At 31.9% G+C, this 25664-nt stretch overlaps 1 protein-coding gene across 1 annotated transcript; it reads left to right on the forward strand.

Annotated features, from left to right (window-relative positions):
- The first annotated feature begins 65 nt into the window (after nucleotides 1-65).
- Nucleotides 66-24360, forward strand: LOC139518651 (uncharacterized). The gene is made up of 8 exons (XM_071310126.1): nucleotides 66-162; nucleotides 2077-2148; nucleotides 2288-2421; nucleotides 15839-15949; nucleotides 16756-16945; nucleotides 19909-20052; nucleotides 21692-21777; nucleotides 24280-24360. The coding sequence occupies exons 1-8, from the start codon at nucleotides 66-68 to the stop codon at nucleotides 24358-24360; spliced, it is 915 nt and encodes a 304-aa protein (XP_071166227.1).
- Nucleotides 24361-25664: the final 1304 nt, after the last annotated feature.

Here is a 25664-nt window from a genome sequence, read left to right on the forward strand (position 1 = left end):
AACTGCACACACTATAGTCATGATAAAATTGCATTCCAGGCATTAAAAAAATTAAAAGTGTAAGAATGTTAGAAGATAATATTGGTCTGGCTGTGTTTGGAGGAACTTCTAGGATAGTAGTACAAACTACTTCTGATTACGATTTGGTACTGGAGGAGATAGGTGAGAACAAAATAATCTTTATCTGTCTTTTAGAAAAACAAGTCGGTGAAAGAGAAATATAGGTTTCGTCAATGCAAAAAATTTGTTACGATATTTCTCCACTCGAGACAGTTACATTTAAAGATGTAATGCGCAAGGCTTGTCGAGACTTTTGAATAATCATAATTTAACTATATAGATTAGAATACACGAGTTATAGGATGGAATATGTTTCTCTAATGATTTTTATCCTTCCTTTTTAACGATTGGCTAAAAAGCTGTGTTCTTTATATGTGACGTCAGTAGGCATAATCGCCTTTTTTATGACTGGCGTCACAACAGGAAATTCAGAAGAAATCAAGAAAATTAAACGTCATAATTAAATTTAGACCAATCTTTTGCTGAGATATTTCACTAGTGATGAGACATATTTTCTCACACCGCACAGGAAATGTGAAAATAACACAAAAAAAGAGAAAAAGGATTGGTAAGTGCTAACAGAAATTTAAGACGCGCATGTGTAAAATATATTGAGAGGAAATGGTGACATTAAATTAAATTTTATGTGTATTAATTGAATATATTTAGTTAATTTGAGTTAAATACGACATGAAGCTTTTGTATACATACTTATATGTTCTTGTGCGTATTTAAAGATGACAGAACCAATGAATTGATATTTAGTAGTTTTAGAGTAGAAACGGTACATGTTCATCATAAATGGCATAGATATACGTACGTTTACCCGCCGTCACCCGATCAGGCATTAAGTGTTACCGTTGTCCGTCCGATACGTCCGTCCATACGATATAAAGCAGGTTTTCATTCTTTTACTTAATCTTGCCTCGACCAAATGTTATGAAATTCGAATCCAATGTTTTTTTTACCACAAACCACAGATCAAGTTTGAATGTAGGTGGCGTCACTTTTACCGTTTTGTGCTGTTGCCCTGTTTATGTGTAAAAAAAATAGTTAACTTTTCGTTTCCGTTACTTAAGTTATAGAACTTGAACACAATGCTTTTTGAAATTAGATGGTACCAATTCTGCTGTGTAGAGTCATTCCCCTTCATATGGAAATATTACTGAAGTTATACAATGCCTATCACCACAAAACTCGTATCAAGTTCGAATTTGATAGGCGTTAATTCTATTTCTTAAGTTTTGCCTTATATTTACGTTATATTTGAGCGGATCATCATCAGAGTTACATTGACACATTCTCCATTTATTCAATTTATTGTTGAAACATAATTTTATACCATTTTACCATAAATAATGCTTGAATCAAATTTTTGATTTGATGGAGATTTCTAGCATTAGTTGCAATCTTCATTTCCACTGAATTTACTTAAACTTTTATTTCGATATAGAAATAACTTGTATATAAAACGCATATCAGAACTACAAAAGTTAAATTGGATATTAGCTATGCATTTCATCGTGAAAATTATCTTCAATTTAAGACTTGATGGTTTTTTTTTTATCAACATCTGACTTGACCTCCGTGGATAATAGATAAAAATGGACTTCAACGTTTTCATGTTACCTGTTAAAAACACCTAGATTTTTCCTGGCCGAATAAAGTCAGGGTTATAGATTTCTCTATGTAATCCCTAGTTTCACGTTTGCACCTGACATCTATTTTTTTTTATAGCTGAACATGCTGATAAAATGCAGTAAACGAAGTAATAGGTACCATGCATACGAATCTTGATAAGTCGAATTTTGGTTTATTATTGGTTTTGTAAGTCGAAAAAGATTAAGAGAATTTTTGGGGATTATGATGACACAATTTAACATTACCTAAAGCAAATTTAATATTGGTTTGCTGATCATGTTTTAAAACAAAAACCAAAACCAAACAAACAAATTTCGTTTTACTTATGCTGTTGAAATCGTAACTATCCTTCTTAAATATAATATTATATTATAGGCAAGCTGAAACCAGAAGGAGAAGCACCATTAGTTGGAGGGTTATTGTTAGGACTTGCTGGTGCTCTTGGAGGTAAATACAGAAATTCATGTCTTATAAATCATAGGTTGTCATATGTTTATATTTTTACTCTCACTTGGAGATACAACTTTTTATTTGCAAAAGAATTAATCAAGTATTTAAACAGTGCTTGTACTTTCTCTTAAAACAGGTGGTACTTCAGAGATACTTGGTAATGAAGTTCCTGGATATATGGTACTCTTTACCGATGGGTTTTCGGCGAATACTAAACCTGAATTAGACCAAGATATCGACCCTTCCTATCTAACAGGAGACTTCTTCAAAGTACGTCTGATTTGCTTAATTTTTTCTAACTTCAACCAACCGTTAATATTTCATGTGTAAATAACCTTCATCAAGAACGTTCAGAACCGAATATTTGAGTGCCAATGATGTATAAGAATCGAAACAAGGGAAGAGCTAAAAGTATATTCACTTATTTGCTGGCCTATCCGTCTCGACGTATCATATAACACGTATATGAAAAAAGGATAAATGAAGTCAAGATGGTCCCGATGAATATGTTTCATAATACATCTAATTTTAAATCCAGTTGTAAATGAGGTCAGCGCTAAATAATCATTTTTGTTCATACAAATCGTCCTGATACGTATCCAGATACGTGAATAATGCAACTATTCTAATCGTCGTCATCGGCAAAAGTCATATATATACCGCTGTTCGAAATTTATAAATCGATTGAGAAAAACCAAATGATGGATTGAATCTGGTTTTGTGGCATGCCAAAACTCCCGCATTTATGGCAATGTGAAATAAAACATCAAAATGATAGCATTACATGACAGGACTACAATACAAATAAATGGAAGAATACATATGATAGAGAAACACACAAATAATAACTTACTAAAGGTACCAGGTTTAAATTTTAATACGCCAGATGTGCGTTTCGTCCACACAAGACCAACCAGCGACGCCCAGATGAAAAAAGTCCGAAAGCCAAAACAAATACAAACTTGAAGAGCACTAAGGACCAAACGTTCCAAAAAATTGTGACCAATACCGCTAGGGTTATTTGCCTGGGATAAGAACATCCTCATTATTACGAATAACTCATAATTTTGCAAACATAAAATAATAATAAAATAATAAACATACTATATAATAGATATACATGATAAAACCGAAATGGTGACTAACTACAGAATAAAAACGGATACATTGCATAAAACAACCTATAACCAGCAGCCGAGTTAGCCAAAGCCGTCAATGCACAAAGTGACGTCCCATTTGAATTTCTAGAAAGATTTCCCAAAATAAGATAGAACTAGAATAGAATTCAAGATAAAATTTGTAAGACAGGTATAAAATTTATTAATAACAATCAAAATGAACTTTTTGGAATTTTTGGTCCTCCATGCTCTTCAACTTCGTACTTGTTTGGCTATATAACTTTTTATACGACCGCAAAATGTGAAAAAAGTTTCGTCGTATATTGCTATCACGTTGGCGTCGTCGTCTGCGTCGTCGTCGTCGTCGTCGTCGTCGTCGTCCGAATACTTTTAGTTTTCGCACTCTAACTTTAGTAAAAGTGAATGGAAATCTATGAATTTTTAACACAAGGTTTATGACCACAAAAGGAAGGTTGGTATTGATTTTGGGAGTTTTGGTCCCAACATTTTAGGAATTAGGGGCCAAAAAGGGCCCAAATAAGCATTTTCTTGGTTTTCGCACTATAACGTTAGAAATCTATGAAATTTTGACACAAGGTTTATGACCACAAAAGAACGGTTGGGATTGATTTTGGGAGTTTTGGTTTCAACAGTTTAGGAATTAGGGGCCAAAAAAGGGCCCAAATAAGCATTATTCTTGGTTTTCGCACAATAACTTTAGTTTAAGTAAATAGAAATCAATGAAATTTAAACACAATGTTAATGACTACAAAAGGAAGGTTGGTATTGATTTTGGGAGTTTAGGTCCCAACAGTTTAGGAATTAGGGGCCAAAAAGGGACCCACATAAGTATTTTTCTTGGTTTTCGCACCATAACATTAGTATAAGTAAATAGAAATCTATGAAATTTAAACACAAGGTTTATGACCATAAAAGGAAGGTTGGTATTGATTTTGGGAGTTTTGGTCCCAACAGAATAAGGGGCCCAAAGGGTCCAAAATTAAACTTTGTTTGATTTCATCAAAATTGAATAATTGGGGTTCTTTGATATGCCGAATCTAACTGTAATGACTGTGTATGTAGATTCTTAACTTTTGGTCCCGTTTTCAAATTGGTCTACATTAAGGTCCAAAGGGTTCAAAATTAAACTTAGTTTGATTTTGACAAAAAATGAATCAGTTAGGTTCTTTGATATGCTGAATCTAAAAATGTACTTAGATTCTTGATTATTGGCCCAGTTTTCAAGTTGGTCCAAATCGGGGTCCAAAATTAAACTTTTTTTGATTTCATCAAAAATTGAATAAATGGGGTTCTTTGATATACCAAATCTAACTGTGTATGTAGATTCTTAATTTTTGGTCCTGTTTTCAAATTGGTCTACACTAAAGTCCAAAGGGTCCAAAATTAAACTTAGTCTGATTTTAACAAAAAATGAAATCTTGGGGTTCTTTGATATGCTGAATCCAAAAATGTACTTAGATTTTTTATTATGGGCCCAGTTTTCAAGTTGGTCCAAATCAGGATCTAAAATTATTATATTAAGTATTGTGCAATAGCAAGTCTTTTCAATTGCACAGTATTGCGCAATGGCAAGAAATATCTAATTGCACAATATTGTGAAATAGCAAAAAAAAAATTAATTATAGTTATCTTTCTTTGTCCAGAATAGTAAGCAAGAAATATCTAATTGCAAAATATTATGCAATAGCAAGATTTTTTTTAATTGGAGTTATCTTTCTTTGTCCAGAATCAACTTAAATCTTTGTTATATACAATATACAATGTATATTCACTTTTTACTACCAACTGATAAATTAAAATAATCTTTACCATTCAGTTATAACAAGCAGTTTTTTTACATCTTAATATTTTATGATGTATTTAAATGAGTAGTTATTATTGCAAACTCCATTAATTAGAAATTTTAATTGAGATTAGTTTTGGAATAAGGGAAAGGGGGATGTGATTAAAAAAATTGGGTTCAATTTTTCTCATTTGAAATTTCATAAATAAAAAAGAAAATTTCTTCAAACATTTTTTTGAGAGGATTAATATTCAACAGCATAGTGAATTGCTCTAAGAGAAAACAAAAATTTTAAGTTCATTAGAACACATTCATTCTGTGTCAGAAAACTATGCTGTGTCAACTATTTAATCACAATCCAAATTTAGAGCTGAATCCAGCTTGAATGTTGTGTCCATACTTGCCCAAACCGTTCAGGGTTCAACCTCTGCGGTCGTATAAAGCTACACCCTGCGGAGCATCTGGTTTGATCTGAGATGAGCGTCACTGATGAGTACTATGTAGATGAAACGCGCGTTTGGCGTTTTAAATTATAATTCTGGTACATTTGATAACTATTTGCTATACTAATTAATATGATTTTTTGGAGATAATTAGATAATTAATGCCATTATCTAGCTATGTCGGTGTTTCTTTTGAATGCAACTGTTAACCAAATATATCGTATACATTTCGTTGATTCAAACTAGAATCTAATAAATGAACTGGATGATTAATTTTCTTTTACCATAACACACGAATACGACAGAAAAAAAAAGTTTTACAATTACAAACGTTAAAACATTTGACGAAATCCGATGAGAATAACAAATCTAACATCAAAACTAAATACATGAATTTGGGACAGAAAAGTACCATGGCACGTCTTATAGCAATGCGAATTCACACTCAGAAAAACAGTCACAATCGGTAATAAGTCACGTTCGTTAATTTGAAGATCAGACGACGTAATGACAAACCATAATCTAACCCGTGGTAAAAACGTCTTTAGTTAGTTTGGACAAAGACATATCGTATGGATCAACCAATTCGTTATAGTGTCCGTAAAGTTGTTTAATCTGTCCTCCTCATAACTTTGTTGGAGCAGTTTCTACGTTAGAACCATATTCCACTATATGAAGTCCGTATAGTGTGAACATGCATGAAAATAACGTATCAATTGAGATATGTGAACACCACACGAAGGGACAGAGGGTAATTTACTGCTTAGAAATGGAAAATTGATAATTGGGAAGTTAAAATCGTCTCGTTTATCATAAATGTCCATCTCTGTCAATATTGAGGAAGAGATCAAGGTATGAAGCAAATCTTCTAGTATCAGTAGTATCCTTAATTTCAAGTTCACTGGGACACATGAGCTCTAAGTATTGGCTGAAGTATAGGTCATTCAATGATAGGACATCATCAATATATCGATAGTAAAATTAAAGAATTTCGCAAGGTGCTTTTTCTTGTTGTCTTTTAGAATGTTCTGAATGAATTCTGCTTCATATGAGTACAAAAACAAATCGCCAGTAGGGGTAAACAATTAGTGCCCATTGGAATACCGACTTTCTGTTGAAATATAAATCCTCCAAACTCAACAATATCATCTTCAGTATATTTTCGGGGAGATTTTGTGTGGTTCTTCACAAAATATGAATTATTGTAACCCAAAACAAACAAAAATTGTATCTACGATTCCCATTTTTATAGAAGAAGCATTTTTAAGTGAGATAGGGAAGTCGCTATTTCAACAGAGCATGGGAAATCGTAGTGTAAAGCGTAGACAAATCAAAAGTCTTTACGTTGCTGCAAAGTTTCAAAGATTGTGATCGAAGATTAAGGAGAAGAACTTCCGAATTTTTGAGAATCTACACCTGGTTAACACCCCTGGTAGAATATATGTCATCACAATATTTTTGAAGCCCATCTTTAACTGTAGAAAGAATAGTAGTCAGTACTTTAGGTAGATGTTTAGTCGAACATTTTGATGATACAGCTATGTAACGTCTTCATTTAAGGTAGCACAATACAAAGATTTTTCATCCCCAATCAGACATCTTTAAACTGATGTAATTCCACTCATCTTTCTTTAAATTTTATAAATGAGATACCAAATGAAAGAAGAAGGATTAATCTTTCATATTGTTATAATTATATTATGACATAATTATTACATAACTAATTGTTATGTAATTACTTGCCATATTGTGATGTCCATACTTGAATGAATTTAGCTTCTTTGTTATTCATAGCATCCCAAAATATTTTATAGATTCTTGCACAACACAGTTTGACCTCCAAAACTGTGTCTCAGATTTTTCCTATTGTATTTCATTCTCTCATAAATATTCAACGAAGTTTGCAACATCAATTCATAAGAGACCACTAAATTCAATTGGGTATAAAATTTGTTCTATAGATGTTTTTAGAAATCTGAGACAGAGTTTTGGAGGTCAAGCTGTGTTGTACAAGAATCTATAAAATATTTTGGGATTATGTAATAATTATATCATAATGAAATTATCACAATTTGAAAGATTAATCTTTCTTCTTTCTTTTGGTACCTCATTTACAAAATATAAAGAAGGATAAAATGAATTACATCAGTTTAAAGTTGTCTGGTTGGGAGTGAAAAAATCTTTGTATTGTACTACCTTAAATGAAGCATATAGAAAAGAGATGGGACGTTATTTCATAACAACGTTCCATCAAAATTAAATCCAGAGAACTTTTAATAACGAACAATGACGGAACGTCATAAACCTCCTTAACGACGTCGCCTATAGCGACACTACATCAGTTATCCTGAAGAGTCCCAATGGAAGGATGAAATCGATAGAATAGAACTGTTAAATTTTTACTTATTTTATTATTTTATTTAATGAATATATATATTTGCACATGTTTTACGCCTATATATAACTCGTCTAAAAATCAACCCAACAATGTTAGATCTGTAAATTTGCTTTCGCAAATTTTTGGTTCTTCCCTCGCCGGGATTCGAACCCATGCTACTGTGATATCGTGACACCAAATCGCCTGCACTGCAGCCTTCCCGCTAGACCACACGACCACCATGGTTCTCAATTTAAAGAGCTTTCGCTGGCCGTGTGTTACCTTTCCTCGTCAGTTTTAATCTAGCGGCGTACTACAGTACATGATATATAAGGCATGAAGATGTTATTGTTACAGATCAGCTAAATTATCTATAGTAAAGGATCCTACAAATTAATGTAATATACAGTCACAGAAAATAATTATATTTAATAGTACGTCTGAGTCAGTGACAACTCTACAACAGATGTATCCATCGGATCGCCATCAATGATGGTGATACATGGCTGTGTACATAATGTATATACAACTCGTCTAAACATCAACCCAACAATGTTAGATCTGTAAATTTGCTTTCGCAAATTTTTGGTTCTTCCCTCGCCGGGATTCGAACCCATGCTACTGTGATATCGTGACACCAAATCGCCTGCACTGCATCCTTCCCGCTAGACCACACGACCACCTTGGCTCTCAATTTAAAGAGCTTTCGCTGGCCGTGTGTTACCTTTCCTCGTCAGTTTTAATCTAGCGGCGTACTACAGTACATGATATATAAGGCATGAAGATGTTATTGTTACAGATCAGCTAAATTATCTATAGTAAAGGATCCTACAAATTAATGTAATATACAGTCACAGAAAATAATTATATTTATAAGTACGTCTGAGTCAGTGACAACTCTACAACAGATGTATCTATCGGATCGCCATCAATGATGGTGATACATGGCTGTGTACATAATGTATATACAACTCGTCTAAACATCAACCCAACAATGTTAGATCTGTAAATTTGCTTTCGTAAATTTATATATTATATATATTATATATTTATATATATTAGTGTTATATATTTATATGTTTATGTATATTAGTGTTATATATTTATATATATTAGTGTTATCAACGGTTAACCGTTCGAATGACCGAGTACCGAATACCAAAAAAGCTAACCGGTTTACCGGACTTTTTTTCAATTTTAAAAGATATAATACAAATTTGTATTGAAATCATTAAATAGTTGTGTTTTCAATAAAAATTGTCGTCGTGGTAATTAATTTGACGGATCAATTGTCCATTATATTGATTGGTATTGTTAATCCAAGAATTTAAAATAAATTAGAACTTGTCTCCCAAATCGGGGTAAGATCTTAAGGAAACAATTAGTTTCATGTTTTTTATAACAGTAATTTTTTAATCAGTAATACGATTAAATTTTACGATTTACTTGATTATTTCATTTTTGATTTAAATTATGTAATATATATAAATATATATATATAATATAAAATTGGTTCTTAAAGTGTCACATATTGATTGCCATAAAACATATACAACAATTATAATATTTACACATAAAACAATCAATATCCAGCTATTAATACTGACTTATGAGACACTAACAGTATAACACTTTATACAATAATAATCAATGGTTAAAACAACTAAACATTACTCATTAAAATTGTTTCTTATAATAATAAAATATTATGTAGACCTACATTTGAATGTGCAATCTACGTCGTGCAAGTCTTTGTCATACTTTAAACTAAATGCTAACTCAAAAACTATAAAAAGCAAATCAACGTGAATGTAATCAATGTATACTTGATGGAACGAATATCAGGATAAATCAATTGTAATTGAAACAACTCATATTATTTTCGGAGAAATCAAGACAAAATGGAAGAATCATCGGTTTCAGACATATTCAATTCTACAAGATTTAGACTTATTTTTTATTTTTCAATTTGAAGTTAGTACAAACGCCATAGTTGATACGGTGTATTTGATTATTAAAAGTCAAACTTCGACAGGAATCGTCACAGACAAGCCTTATAAAACCAAAGACCAAACTTCAATTCATAGTATTATAAAACATGTAAATGTATGACATGGATGGAATGTAGTCACATTTACATTCATACCACATCTTTTTATGTCGATGTGTAGGGTACTATTGGTAAGGCCTTAAGCTACCCGCTAACCGGTTAATCGGTCGAACGATTATACGAGTAACCGGTTAGGCAAAAGTGTACGATTTGACAACACTAGTATAATTATATAGATTTATATATGTTTTATGTAGTTTATGTTTCAAAAAGTAAGAACTTACCTGGATTTTGATGTGCATTTTTTTCCAATCTGCAGAAGATAGCAATATAAATAAACACACTAGTTTCATTTTATATGGTCCACTCAGTTACACAATTTAATGCACAGGTTCATCGTACTCAGAATAATATTCGTAATGTAAATACGGCAATATTAGAAAAATGGTCATGATGAACCATAATTTCTGTGTCATTTTGTCTGTTGTAAAGAGTTGTCGAATTGGCAATCACACCACATCTTGTTTAGCTCACCTGTCCTTAAAGGGCCAAGTGAGCGTTTCTCATCACTTCGTGTCCATCGTCCGTCGTCTCCGTCCGTCGTCGTTAACTTTTACAAAAATCTTCTCTTCTGAAACCCTAATTTTGTAAATTTTTCATAAATTTTGTAATTTTTTACAAAATATTTTCCACTGTAATTACTGGGCCAAGTTCATTATAGAAAGAGATAATGGTAAGCAGCAAAATGGATCAATAAAGTAAGATCTATAAACACATCACCATTACCATCACCAAAAAACAATTCCTCTGAGTTCAGTATTTTTGTGATATTGCTTTTTGTCATCAATCCATCTGCCTCCTTCACGACAAAAGAGATAATTTCAGCTTTCCAATTGTGAACTATCCATTTCTAAGTAGTTACATTCCAGCAACACCTGCAAAAGGGGTATCTATCTCCCGATTAATACCATATTCCCGTGCTTGCATTTCCTATCATGATTTTCTTGATAGAGCGTTGCTGCTCACAAGGAAGCTATTAAACCAAGATTTCCAAATGGTCAAGTTGAAATCATTCCTTCGGAAATTTTACGGCCGTCATCACGAGTTGGTTGACCGTTATGGAATAAATGATGATATCGTATATGTTCCTTACGTCATAACTACAATCCCCTTCCCTTTCATGAATGTGACCTGCCGAATTAGACTATTTACCGGATTTGTTATCACATAAGCAACACGACAGGTGCCACATGTGGAGCAGGATCTGCTTTCCCTTCCAGAGCACTTGAGATCACCCCTAGTTTTTTTGGTGGGGTTCGTGTTGTTTATTCTTTAGTTTTCTATGTTATGTCATGTGTGCTGTTGTTTGCTTGTATTTTTCATTTTTAGCCATGGCGTTGTCAGTTTGTTTTCGATTTTTGAGTTATACTGTCCTTTTGGTATCTTTCGTCCCTCTTTTGTTCAATCAGCACATTCACCAAGGTGAGCGACAAAGAGTCTTTAGAGCGTATAGTTTTATAAGAGGACAAATGAAGTTATAAAAAAAAAGTGAGAAAAAAAATCGCATTAATCGACAGGGTATGCGTCTCCTGTTATGCATGTTTATAGGGTATCACCAGCCCAGTAGCCAGTACTTCGGTACTGGCATGAAAATACGGATTGTTTGTGTTATTTAAATTTTCTGTTAAAAAGTATTAAAAATTATTATAAATTAAGGAATGTATCTCCCTCATGCAAAGCTCTGATTCTTTTCACGAATTTGGCTATACTTTTTGGAACTTTTGGATTATAGCTCTTCATCTTTTAAATAAGCTTTGGACTTCAAATATTTTTGACCACGAGCATCACTGAAGAGACATGTTTTGTCGAAATGCGCATCTGGTGCAACAAAATTGGTACCGTTGATTTTATTACTACCACTGGGTCGATGCCTCTGCTGGTGGACTATTAGTCCCCGAGGGTATCACCAGCCCAGTAGCCAGTACTTCGGTACTGGCATGAAAATACGGATTGTTTGTGTTATTTAAATTTTCTGTTAAAAAGTATTAAAAATTATTATAAATTAAGGAATGTATCTCCCTCATGCAAAGCTCTGATTCTTTTCACGAATTTGGCTATACTTTTTTGAACTTTTGGATTATAGCTCTTCATCTTTTAAATAAGCTTTGGACTTGGATTATAGCTCTTCATCTTTTAAATAAGCTTTGGACTTGGATTATAGCTCTTCATCTTTTAAATAAGCTTTGGACTTCAAATATTTTTGACCACGAGCATCACTGAAGAAACATGTTTTGTCGAAATGCGCATCTGGTGCAACAAAATTGGTACCGTTGATTTTATTATCTCTCTTGCGAAATAGCACTCTATCCAAATGTCATAATCAGGAAACAATCAATGAAATGACACATTATACAACTTTTCTGGTATCAAGTTGAGGTCATTGAAAACATGTCGTCGCTAGATAGTTGAAGCACATAAATATCGTACCAAAAAAACTCTTTTGATGGTGAAAAATCTTGTGAAAAAATCGGTTTCAGTCGTTTTTCTTATAATCCCGTTGGGTCAGTTTTCAAGACTGTGTATATAACAGAAAAAAGTCTGTATAGAGCGTGACTTATCAATTGGTATATGTTACCGTTTGTAAATCTAGATCGCTATGATCCATAAGAGTAAATTTCAAGGAAATCAATATGAACCCAGTATTGAGTTTATCAAGTACATATTGATACACTTAATTAAAATACTTTTCCGAGTTCAATTCTGTTTTTTTGTGGACAAATTGATTGCACCCTTATTTTATTTTTTTAAACCATGTTAATTCTATTTTCATATATAAAAGCAAGATAAAATCAGCAGTATAATAAAGAAAATAGCAGGTTTTGCAGTAAAGATTTTTTATGTACCTATTGGTGACAACGAACAAAACGAGGTAACTAAAACACTATTCATTGAGAGCGTTTAATTCAATATTTGATATATGAAAGAGAAAATGGAAGTCGTATTATTTATTTCACATTTTCTTCTTTGTTCTGAAATGTATCTAAATCTTTAATGTATGTTTCATTTTCAATATTGAAAGATCATTCATACTATTTATTATTTGATTACTCATGGCCTCAAATTATAATAAGATAATTCCTCAAACACGTATTTATGTGTGAAATGGAATATCAAATAATCGCGACTGTAACTTAAGTGGTTATAGTCCTATTAGCTTACATATCTCTACCAAAATAACTACATGTAATCTAAGACAGTCATCAATCAGTTGCAACAAATATTTGATGTACATGCTCAAAACACTTCTTAAACAGGTAGTCACAAAAAAGGTATTTCTATTTATTATTTAATTCTTGTTAATAATCAAGGATCAAAACAAAAAACACTTTAATTGGCATTATATTTTTTTCATATTTCAAATAAATGAATATATATTAAAATAGCCTTCAATCTTTTCAATGTTCGTAAATATTAATGCATCACCTACAATGTAGTAATCACTAAATTACTGAAATTAAGAATGGAAATGAGGAATGTGTCGGAAGAAACAACAACTCGACCAAAGAGAAGACAACAGACAAGGCCACCAATGGGTCTTAAATGTATCATAAAACTGTTTCAGTCGTCTATGAAAGTGTCGTTCATTGCGCGAGGAAAATCGTCAACAAATGGAATTGTAACAAACCAATAAATTTAATGTTTATTGAAGGTAATGCAAAGTGCAGTTAGTGAAACCAATGGCAAAGTCATATGTCGTCAGGAAATACATCGCTTAGTTAGAATGACGCAAGTTCTGGTAATTATAACATGATTTATGCTGCACTCGTTCTATTTGAACAGTCAAAATGCGTTGACTGTATATTTCTATGTCATATACAGTCACTGACCCGATATCACTTTTCCTCATGAATATTTAAATAGAAGTTGCCAAAATTATATATTTAATAATTCATACGACCTCTTCAACCTGTTCTTGCTTCCAATATATCCAACGACTCAAACATTTCTTTTAAAAAATTTTGGAAAAACATATTTCTCTTGTTGATTTTTTGTTTAAAACCTATAAATCATTAAGTTTTATGTTTACTGGTGATATTTTAGTCCATACTGAAACAAATTCGTTCACCATCGATTGCAGGCTGAAACGGGTAAAATACATTTCATTGTGTTGTAAATTTCTCCGCCTAAGGTCTTTTTAAAGGGGGATTTCTCCCAATATTTAAATTAAATTGATAATATTAACACATTAATCAACAATTGGAAGTGTTTTTCGTAGATTGCAGTATAATTGCCAAGTCATGCACTATAATAGTCTATTTATTTTCATATTGAACTGACTTATCGGTTTCAACAAATCGATGTATCTGTATACAAAGGCGTTTGACTTACACGGTATCAAAAAAGAAAAAGGCAAAGAGTAAAGTTACCTTATGTATCTGACTGAAGCCCTTACATAGACGTGTATACAAATATTGATAAACGCGATATCTAGTTTATGGCAAAGTTTATTCTAATTTAGGTTTTCACATAAATCTAGTATAGCAAGTTTTAAATACAATCAAATTAAAATAGATAAATTTATAACAAATACCACAATTTCTAAAATTGCAAGATTTCTTGGTAGACGTATGTTTTATTGTATTTAAATATGTACTGATCGAGACCAAAAACCATGTTTATAACTTTTTTAATAAGCAAGTAAATCTGTATTGATCATTTAAGATTCAAGATGACAGAATCAAAACTTCCATAACACATTTAAACGGCTTTTTCAATCCTCTGTTTTCATTCCTTGAAATGCTATAGTGTCAATATGGTATATATACTGAAAAAAGATGTATACATATAACAGTGATGTACAATATAAGAAGACGCTATCAAAAAAAAGACAATTAAAAAAGGCTTAACTCGATACAAAATACAAATCGCAAATCATAAAAGACACAACATGTATATATGAGAGTATTAGCAGTAACTTAAAGCTAGTTCAAAGCCAAAAACAAGTAGTTAACAAACTAGTATCTTTGACTAAAATATCAAATAGTACTCATCCAACATCCAATGGATTTAGTGTAAAGACGTTATTAACAGTACTATGCAGAAAAACTAACTATTCCATGTTTAAATTTAGACGATGTCATCTCGGAATGTTTTGTTTTCACAGCTTTCATTTAAAAAATGCTGTGGTAAGATTACTAGTATAGGAATTTTTCCTCGCATCAAATTAAATACAGAATAATTAAATAGTAAAAAGAATGTATGAAAAAAGTCGATCATTATTTGTACCCTCTATGAATATTGAAAGTCTTCTGAACTGTCTCAATTGTCTTAATTTCTGGCTAATGAATAAATCAGTTGATATTTTCAGTTTACATTACTTCATTTGTTATTTTATTTTTGCGTCAAGAACTCATTATAATTGACAAATTTGATATAATAGATTGAATTGAGGTTAATGGAGGAAGTTTACATAAAAAACTGATAAAATCTGGAATCCATCTGCAGCTCTTTTTTTTTATTCAATGTAGAAACTTAAAAAAAAGATATTCTGCGATGATTATTTTTATGGTCATATTAGCATTGCATGGAGAATGATTTGTTTGATCAATGTGTAAATCAATGCGGAGTTGTTTAAAAGAATCTTTCTCTAGAAATGTAAAAATAGGAATTTACAAGTGAGATAGATCTATGACATGTAGGAAACAGCAATAAAATATATTTAGAAAAACATCATATAGTTTTAAATAAAAAAAATCATTATGTCAGAGTAGCAAACACATCAAACATAACTAATTACTTTATAGAAAATTGACCAGCTTCAAATGTATTGTCCGTATTCAGATATTTGAGAACTTTTGATACATAATAATCTCATGTGCCTATTTTTTTTTATAGATGTTAGCAGCAGAAGTAGCGTCTGATTTGAGAAAAACCAATTCTAATCCAACCGCTGCTGAAGTAAGAGAAAAAATCGTCCAACAAACATCAAGACCAGACGATGCACATGTTAGTATGATCTAAGTCGAAATAGGCATCTTAACTACCCGTTTTCTGTTCATCATCTACCGGATAAAACTAAGAGTTTTATGTTTTGTTCTGACGAAAGCATGCTAAGTGAAGTTTGTTATCATAATTTTTAATTACATAATTGGATATCTCTATGGAAGTTAATACCTTCCAATCCATTCCCAGTTGCATACGCTATAAATTTATAACTTTGGGATACCATACGGCAAAGTTTGTAAAAAGTGAACAAAAAGGTAAAACATACTACACAGAGGAACAAGTGATCGTTATGCTGGCGTTTCTTATTGACAACATATTTGTTGAACTTGCGGGTAGACTTTTCAACAAATTGTCGGTATTCCTATAAGTACGAACCAGGTGCCTTTCCTTTCTGACTTCATCGAATTTTCATATGAATCGGAGTTCCTACGGACACTTTTTTAAAAAGAGAAGATCAAAGAAGCCATGTCATTTAATTTCACATTTATGTATATTGATGATGTTCTTTCCATTATCAACCAAACCTTTATAAATGGGTTGCATTAATATATTCCCCAGAACTAAAATTCAAGAAAATACAGACACGGCTTCCTCCGCCTCATTTTTAGACTTGTAACTCGAATGTTACATACACATTCATCTCAGTACAAGAGTCTAGGACACACGAAAAGTTTCTAATTTTGAAAGTCTGCCTTTTTAGTGTCTTTATTTATACGCTGTCAATGTATAACAATCTTTTAAAAAGCTTTGTATTTGAAAACAGAGTAGCGAACATCCTAAAATGATATTATATTATATTTACATAGGATGACTGTATTGATCTAGTTTTGGAGTTTGTTAAACCTCGAATCAAAGAAAGAAAGAAAGGATTATATAGTGAATTAGTGTGTCGAACACTACTATTAGGAGATAGAGTACGACGTGGTCCCGATTGGATGTTTGATGAACAAGATTCTGGTCTAGCAGGAACTGTTGTTGGACAAGATTTGGACAGTGGTAAGCACCATAACACGAACCGGGATCTAAGTCGATACTTCTGTTTTTGGACTGCAAGTCCACAAAGTGACTTTTTAGCCCAGTAGTCAGTGCGTCTTAACTGACATGTTTTATAACATACACGTACCATTCGGAAATTCTCCCATTATAAATTTCGCAATTATAAAGAATTAAGCTGTAGATTGAGTAAATTGTTAACAGAAAAAGTGCAATAAAACTTTGATTAATTAAAAAAAAAATTATAAAGAAATAAGGTTTCACTTTCGTCATCCAAAGTGGATCTAACTGGATCTGACTTTTCTTTTTATGTCTTTTTTTTTGTTATATTGCTTTCCAAGTATTCAAGTACTTACAAATTTTATGTACGAAAAAGGGTTTATATAGAAAAGCGTTTCAGACCTATAAAGTGTATAAAATTTTTATATTTACATTTTTAGAAACCAATGCGAATTCAAAATTGTGTAATATTTCAGATTTATATTCCCCTCCTTGTGTCTCAGAAAATAATCTAACTTATCATCAAATATAATTTGGCTATGAAAACATTCAGAGGAAATAAAGTGCAATATTCGGCATGCAATTAAATACCATGCAAGGGGAAAACTTGTTATGGCTTGTTATCTTCTTTAATTTGAAATAACAGCAAAAAAAATACATCGTGTTCCTTCTGAAAGGGAGACGAAAGATACCAAAGGGACAGTCAAACTCATAAATCGAAAATAAATTGACAACGCCTAGCTAAAATTAAAAGAAGACAAACATACAAACAATAGAACACATGACACAACATAGAAAACTAAAGAATAAGCAACACGAACCCCACCAAAACCAGGGGTGGTATAAGGTGCTCCGGACGGGTAAGCAGATCCTACTCCTGTTCTAAATGTGGGTTTCTTTGGTAATGGCATGTCCATTTACTTCCAATCTAATTAAAATATTGATCTATGATTACGTTATACTACTCATATGCAGTTTCACGTAATCAGAGATCAATATTTTATTTAGATTGATTTACTTCCCGGAACACATTTATTTCCATGAATAAAAAAACGTGATTACAATGTTTACTAATTTACTTATTTCATGATTTTCTAATGAAAAACATAAACATTTGTTTTTTAATAAGCAGGTTAAAGTTAATATTAGAATAATTAGTTTGCAGCTTGTGGCCATACTCTAGTTTTGTTCAATTGAATCCAAAGTAAGATAGTAATAGAGGTATTAGTTATCATAATGGAACATACGTCACAATTGATTGTTGTTTTAGTAAAGGCCGAACATATTTTAGATCTATATGAGATTTTAAAAGAGCGGATCATGACTTGGTGAAATAAAAAGTACTTGAGAAACTATGCCCGTGTCAGTTGTGACATTTTGGGGTTAGATAAACGTAATATATGTATTACTGGTAAAGCTTTAAGTCAGAGATTTCGTTACCACAAATTACTTAAATCTTTACTTAAGTCTCCACAGATATAAAGATAAGGTTTTGAAGTTTGGTTTTTCAGTAGAATACTTATTTCTAACGGAATAGAACATCCTAATATCGATGGAGATGTTGTTTAGAAACGATACTGGTAAACGTATCAGTCCTTTGAATAAAAATATTTTAAAATGTAGCACTTTATTACACTATTAATAGATCTTTGAATACTGTTTTGTTGGTATAAGAACTGCTTTTGTTATCTGTAAAATCAAGCTAAATATTATTGATATATACACATGCATATTGATTGATCTACAACGCATGTATGTAGCACTGCACAAGGTCAAGTTATATTTAGGACTATTAATGACGTCTTTAAACTAAATCAAATCAATGATGGGTGTGTAATCATTGATGATTTAGTCTTAGATGCATGATATTTGTATAAGTTGTTATTGTCTTTGAACTAGCTGTCAGTTACTGCAAGTACTCTCATGTATCTACTTAGTGTCTTTTTGTTAAGACGTACAAGAATTCGGTCATTGAAAGCCTGTTGGTGACCTTCTACTGTTGTCTTCTCTATGATCGGGTTGTTGTCTCTTTGACACATTCCCCTTTTTCCATTCTCAATTTTATGTCCACTCAATTTGTTTATTAGATGTATTTTTTTCGTTTCAATCTGATGAGCTTTGTTACTCAAGAAAACTAGATATAGTATTTGTATATATGTGTTTCAGCATTTATAGATTTTATAAATGCAGCTCAAAATCGGCTATCGGACATCGTTACAATATATAATTAATCGTCATTATTGATTACTCCCTTATATGACGTTATATGAAAGTTATGTTCTCTACAGACGATAAAACAAATCAGAAGAATATTACCAAACATAAAGGATTGATAGCCCTGAAATATCAATGTTTAGTCCTTTTTTTTCTGGTACATGTCGTCTCTCTTTTTAAACATACTGAGTTTTGTTAAAAAGGACTTATTACTTATTTCATACAACTTACCTGCTACGAGTGTGTGAAAATGGAATTATTTTCTCCTTGTGACTTATATTTGATTTTAATTTTCCGATAGTCAACTTTCCATTTCTGTGTAGCAATATCCCAGCGGCACCAGCAAATGGAGTATATGTGTCTCAATTGATACGTTCCTCTAGAGCTAGCTCAAAGTACGTTGATTTTGTTGAACGGGGAATACTGCTTTCTTAAAAGTTGCTAAGACAGGGCTATGAATCAACCAAATTAAGGTCATCACTCAAAAATTGTACGGTCGCCATCATGAACTGATTGGCCATTATGACAAATGTGTGAAAGAAATCATATCTGATATTCTTCCTCAGTCACACTAGCCTTCCATCATTACCGAACTGAACATAACACGACGGGTGCCGTACACAATAGGCGGTTTGGTCTATAATGTCAAGATATCCATTTTGAATGAAGATCTGAACTCTTTAATAGTATATTCAGCTAAGAATGTTCATGTTGCTCATTTCAATGAAGAAAGTTTTACATTTTCATTTCAGAAGCAGTTTGGGTAGAATGGGATAATGGTCATTTAAATATGTATATATACGACGAACGACTCGATATATATAGTATTAAAAAAGTACAAGAACCAAGAGTTTTAGTTGATGAATTGGTTGCAGTCGGATGTAAAGTGACACGAGGTATCTTATATCTGCACATCTTTTAAAAATTATGTTTGTACTTAACATAGATACTTTTTGTTTGAAAGATAAAATCTCTGATGGTAATATTACATCTCTTTAATATATTTCTTTATCATAACTCACACTACGAAGTTGTAGATGGTATGATGTTTTCACTCGTCCTTTCAGTTTTTTTTTTCGAAATTTGTAGTCAGGATAGATATTTCGTTTATGTCTCACATTTTACAAATAATTGTATGAACTTGACTTAGAACTTTCGAGGAATTCGATCTTACGAAACACTTTGCTACTATTGAGCACAAATATGTTATTAACATGAATATTTCATAGAGACTACTTATATTATTTTCCCTAAAGAAGCAGATAGCTATAGTTTAAACATAAGTTGTGTTTCTACAGAAAAGTACCTTTAGGAAAAACATTTAGATACATCATTTCGAGATAACAATAATGTGATTGAATTCATCAAAGATACCTGACTCAATATTTAGTACGTCTATTATAACTTTTTATGTTCCCGTTGTTATAAAATATGAGGGACATTTTAATTACAGCAATGAGGTATTTACAACTCAAGACATACTTGATCAATCGAAGTCTAACAGGGAACACAAAATTGTATCTGAGAAATGTCATAAGTCACATATACATTCTATTTATATACCAGATTTAGTAATACGGGTTCAAATATCTTATTGATACATTCAAACTTGTAGCATTCCATCTTATACGATACAAACGATCACTGTTTGAAATTTGACCAATCCATGTCATCTAAAAACTATTCGAACAAAATGAACCAATATAATTTCAATAGTTAAAAAATGTTAACGTATTTATTGAAAGAAAGGTGTTTGTTTTGTGTTGTGTAGCTGAGTAGTCAAAGTTCATGCAAAAATTGTCCGGAATGGCATGATATATAACATTTTCTAATTCTCGATTTAAATTTTATATAATGAGCTAAAAGAAGGCTTGTAAATCAATCTATAGTAGCAAATGATTTTATTATGTCTCTTGCCAAAAAAAAGGTATTTGCCAATTTTTTCCATATATCAATTATTTTTTTGTATTATCATTATAGAAGTAACAATAAAGCACAGTCAAAAAGAAATAAAAAGAAAAAAGCCCTAGATATGTCTACAAACGTTACACAAGTTTACCTTATAGATTTCATTTTAATGCATTTTATCGGAATTTAGCTAGGTAGTGTTGCACCAGACAAAATTCTATATTATATCCAACATCTCAGTAATCCTGAGTGCCTTATGCAGAATTTCAAATATTTTGGCCACGAGCATCACTGAAGAGACATGAATTGTCGAAATGCGCATCTGGTGCCAAAAAATTGGTACCGTTAATTTTATTACATATTGTTGATTTTGTACTTATATCTGGTCTTAAATTACAGAAGACAAAGGTAACTGTATTATAATATATATATATAATTTTAATTCGTCGGAAAATACCTGTACTACGTCAAGAATATGGCAGTTGTTTTACACATGTTATGTTGATTTATAGTGTTTGAATTTGTCAGTTTTTGTTGATTTCCCAACTGGAATGTGTCTTAAGCTTGGAGGTCGATGTTTTTGTTATATGTTTTTCTTAACTTTTCGTGTGTGTTTATTACTATTAGGTAAAGATTGGACATATGCCGATGCTGATGGTGGGCCAGGCAGTGTTGGAACAGTACTTTGTGTAAATCAGGATGAATCTGTTCTCGTTAGTAAAATAACAACTAAATTTAAGTTAACGCTCGTATGATTCTATGCTGGTTTTTTGAATAATTTAATATTTCAAAAATATATGTCAGTACCGAAATTGAAAATGAACTTGTATGAGTTTTAACAAACGGATTTGCATTGTTGTCAGATCACCAATTAAAAGTCCTTATCTGTAATTTTCACAGCTTTCTAAATATTTTACCTTAAGTTTAACTTAAAAGAAACCAGGTATATCCCGAATTGTACATGTATCAGCCTTCTACATGCCAATTTTCAACATACCTTTAAAATTATTTAAGAAAGAGGAGATCTCCCAAATAGAGGTACCACTAAAAATAATCCTTGGTTTTCTGGAAATCTTAAATTAGTTTACTATGGAGTGCATTAATCATCAATGTTAAATGAAAACTCATAGAGAAGTTAATTGTTGCTCAAAACGGTCTTAATATAGTTCGTTCTTATGTTGTACTGTTATACAACTGTAGAAGGTTATTGGGAGGGTTGGGACCCCGCTTACGTGTTTAATCCCACCACATTCTGTATGATTGTGCCTGTCCCAAGAGAGGAGCCTGCAATTCAGTGGTTGTCGTTTGTTTATGTGCTACATATTTATTTTTCGTTCATTTTTGGTAGATAAATAAGGCCGTAAGTTTTCTCGTTTGAATTGTTTTACATTGTCATTTTGGGGATTTTCATAGCTGACTATGCAGTATGGTCTTTGCTCATTGTTGAAGGTCGTGCGTTGACCTATAGTTATTAATTTCTGAGTCATTTTGGTCTCTTGTGGAGATTTGTCTCATTGGCAATCCTACCACATCTTCTTTTATATATTTATATATTTCTCTTTCACCAAATGTTTCATTTCTGCCAATTTGTTGGTTAGTTTAAGTAAACAACGACATCAAATGCACTATTTGTTTTGTCTGGGAAGGCCTACTTTCACATACGTTCTAAATTTGAGGGAGTAATCGATATTCTGACAACTATATTATTGCTTTACTGATAATGCATGACGGATTAATGTGGTTCATGTAGTTGTAGCTTTACCCATATAATTTAAATGATTTATAATTGCCTGTTTTAAGATGTTTGCTTATGCCCTATTTTTTTTTTATACTTTTAAGCATTGTTTTATTTTTGGCTTACAAACCGGGTGCAAGTTTGATGCCATCAGGAAATACTTATAATGTTACCTTTACGTTCGATAGTACCTTTCGTGAAAATGTAAGACAGCTCTAATAAGAATTTAACAAGCAACGAAGGGACCTAAATAGACAAAGACTCAAATATAAAAATAATTATAGCCTATGGTTGTAATGCCATTGTTAAATAAAGATTAGATTAGAAAGATTAGATTATGATTCCACATTAGACAACTCTTAATATGATAGAGGTTTGCTGCTCACAAGGAAGCTATTAAACCAAGAGTTCCAAATGGTGAAGTTGAAATCATCCCTTCGTAAATTTTACGGACGCCATCACGAGTTGGTTGACCGTTATGGAATAACCGTTTCACAAATGATATCGGATATGTTCCTTACGTCGTAACTACAATCCCCTTCCCTTTCATGAATATGACCTACTGAATTAGACTGTTTACCAGATTTGTAAATACATAAGCAACACGACGGGTGCCACATGTGGAGCAGGATCTGCTCACCCTTCCGGAGCACCTTAGATCACCCCTAGTTTTTGGTGGGGTTCGTGTTGTTTATTCTTTAGTTTTCTATGTTGTGTCGTGTGTACTATTGTTTTTCTGTTTGTCTTTTTCATTTTTAGCCATGGCGTTGTTTTAGAGTTATGAGTTTGACTGTCCCTTTGGTATCTTTCGTCCCTCTTTTAAAAGAGACCAATATGACACAGAAATTACCAATTATAGATTACCCTATGGCCTTCAACAATTAGTTAAACCCATACCACATATTCACCAAAAAAAAAACGTAATGACAAATGTAAAACAATCCAAACGAGGAAATTAACAGCCTAGCAGCTTTGTATGTACAAAATAATAAACGAAAAAAAATTATGATACACAAAACCGAAAAAACTATCACTGAATAACAGGCCCTAACTTGGGACATACACATACAAAATAGGGCAGGGTTAAGCAATTAGAAGGTGCATCAACTCTCCCATACCCAGAGAAAGTGGTGAAATAGTACCACAGAAGAACAAACTGTACAACAAATCAGGTGAAAAGGGCTTTACTCATCAGATTGATACATATAAGAAAGATATCTAACAAAAGGACATGCATATGGTGAACCTGGCAGAGAACTTATATCCCTCCCCCCCCCCCAAAAAAAAAAAAAAAAACAAGCACTAAGTACAGATCTCAGAGTAATCACGGTTGCTGACAGCGAATTGATGCCAAAAACAAATAACAAAAGAAATCATGCATTTAAGACTAAAATATCAAAGCAATCATATCACATATGCCTAAACTTATATACATTAGTCATTTGAAGACCTACTAGTACATAGTTTTTGATGTTTTCAGGTTCGCTGGGACTCAAGGAGTACTGGCGAATACAAAATGGGAATGAATGGATTATTCGAAATTCAAATATGGCAAGTATAGCATGAAAAGTCGATGAAACAGTTATTATATTTTGATTCATGAATTTGCATTTGATTTTAAATTGCAAATTCAAAAAAATTAAAAAATTAAAAAATTAAAAAATATTTGTGAAACAAATGTGGTAAAATTATTTATTTTCCCTATCAATTGAAAATAAATGTGTTCCGTGTCAAAGACCGTACTTTGACCTATAATGGTGTAAATTACAAATTGTGACTTTGATGGAGAGATGTCTCATTGGCACTGATATATCTTCTTATATCTATTTTCTGTTTAGAGTGTCAGGTCAATTTAAAGATTTCGATTCTTGTCCTCAAGCAAGTTATTTAAAATTAATTCGCATATAAACACTTTCTCTTATTTTTGTGCTATTTTTGTATTTCTCGATTGGTGTGATTTTGTTTTCATTTCTCCTCGCTAGTAAAATTTCTGTTAACGGCAGATGATTGATCAAAATTTAATTATGACACCACATGTTCTTAATTTTTTCCTAAATTTTTTTCTCTTGGGACATGGTCATGGAAAATGCGACCATAACTGATGACGTTACATATATAGAAGACAATTGTCTTCAAATATTTAAAAAGGATGACTAAAAAATTTAAGAGAAACCGATTCAAACTTTTCAACTCGTGTTATTTCGATATTGCTGCACGCTAAACAGTTCATTTTCAAGTACAGAAAAATATCAACAGGCGTTGCGCTTTAAATTTGATTTTTTGAATGTCGAGTGGAGACACACTTGTTGCAGTATGTATTGATATCTATATTATTTTATTATTTTCAGTAACGATTCATCTACGAGAAAACCCACTTATGATGCATCTTCTGACAAAATATTTTTATTCCTCATCTCAGATAATGATTTAAACGCAACCTTTCATCTCATTTACTGATCCACGATTTTTATTTCATTACAAGATAACTTTTTGTATGACCCTTCTGAGTATTAAAGACGCATTTACTGACAAAACATTTTTGTCCACGAGTTGTATCTCAGATATGGCCTCTAAAGAAACTTTAATCCGTCACTCATAATATATGAAATGTTAGTACATTTGACCTTATTTTTATCAGAACCCTTCTGTTATTTAAGACGCATCATATGAACAGATTCTCATGAACTATGACTGAAACTTTCACAGATAAATGGACTTTAACTTTGTGACGAACATATAAAACACTATATTCCTTACCTAATTTTGTTTTACAAAAGATCTTAAACCAAACAAATGTCAAATAAATCCTCTAGAAAATTTTGAAAAATCTTCAACAAAATGTTTTCATTTCTATTCGGTTTTTGT

Source organism: Mytilus edulis, chromosome 4 (genome assembly GCF_963676685.1).
Source record: "Mytilus edulis chromosome 4, xbMytEdul2.2, whole genome shotgun sequence".
In the NCBI taxonomy this organism is placed as follows: Eukaryota; Metazoa; Mollusca; class Bivalvia; order Mytilida; family Mytilidae; genus Mytilus; species Mytilus edulis.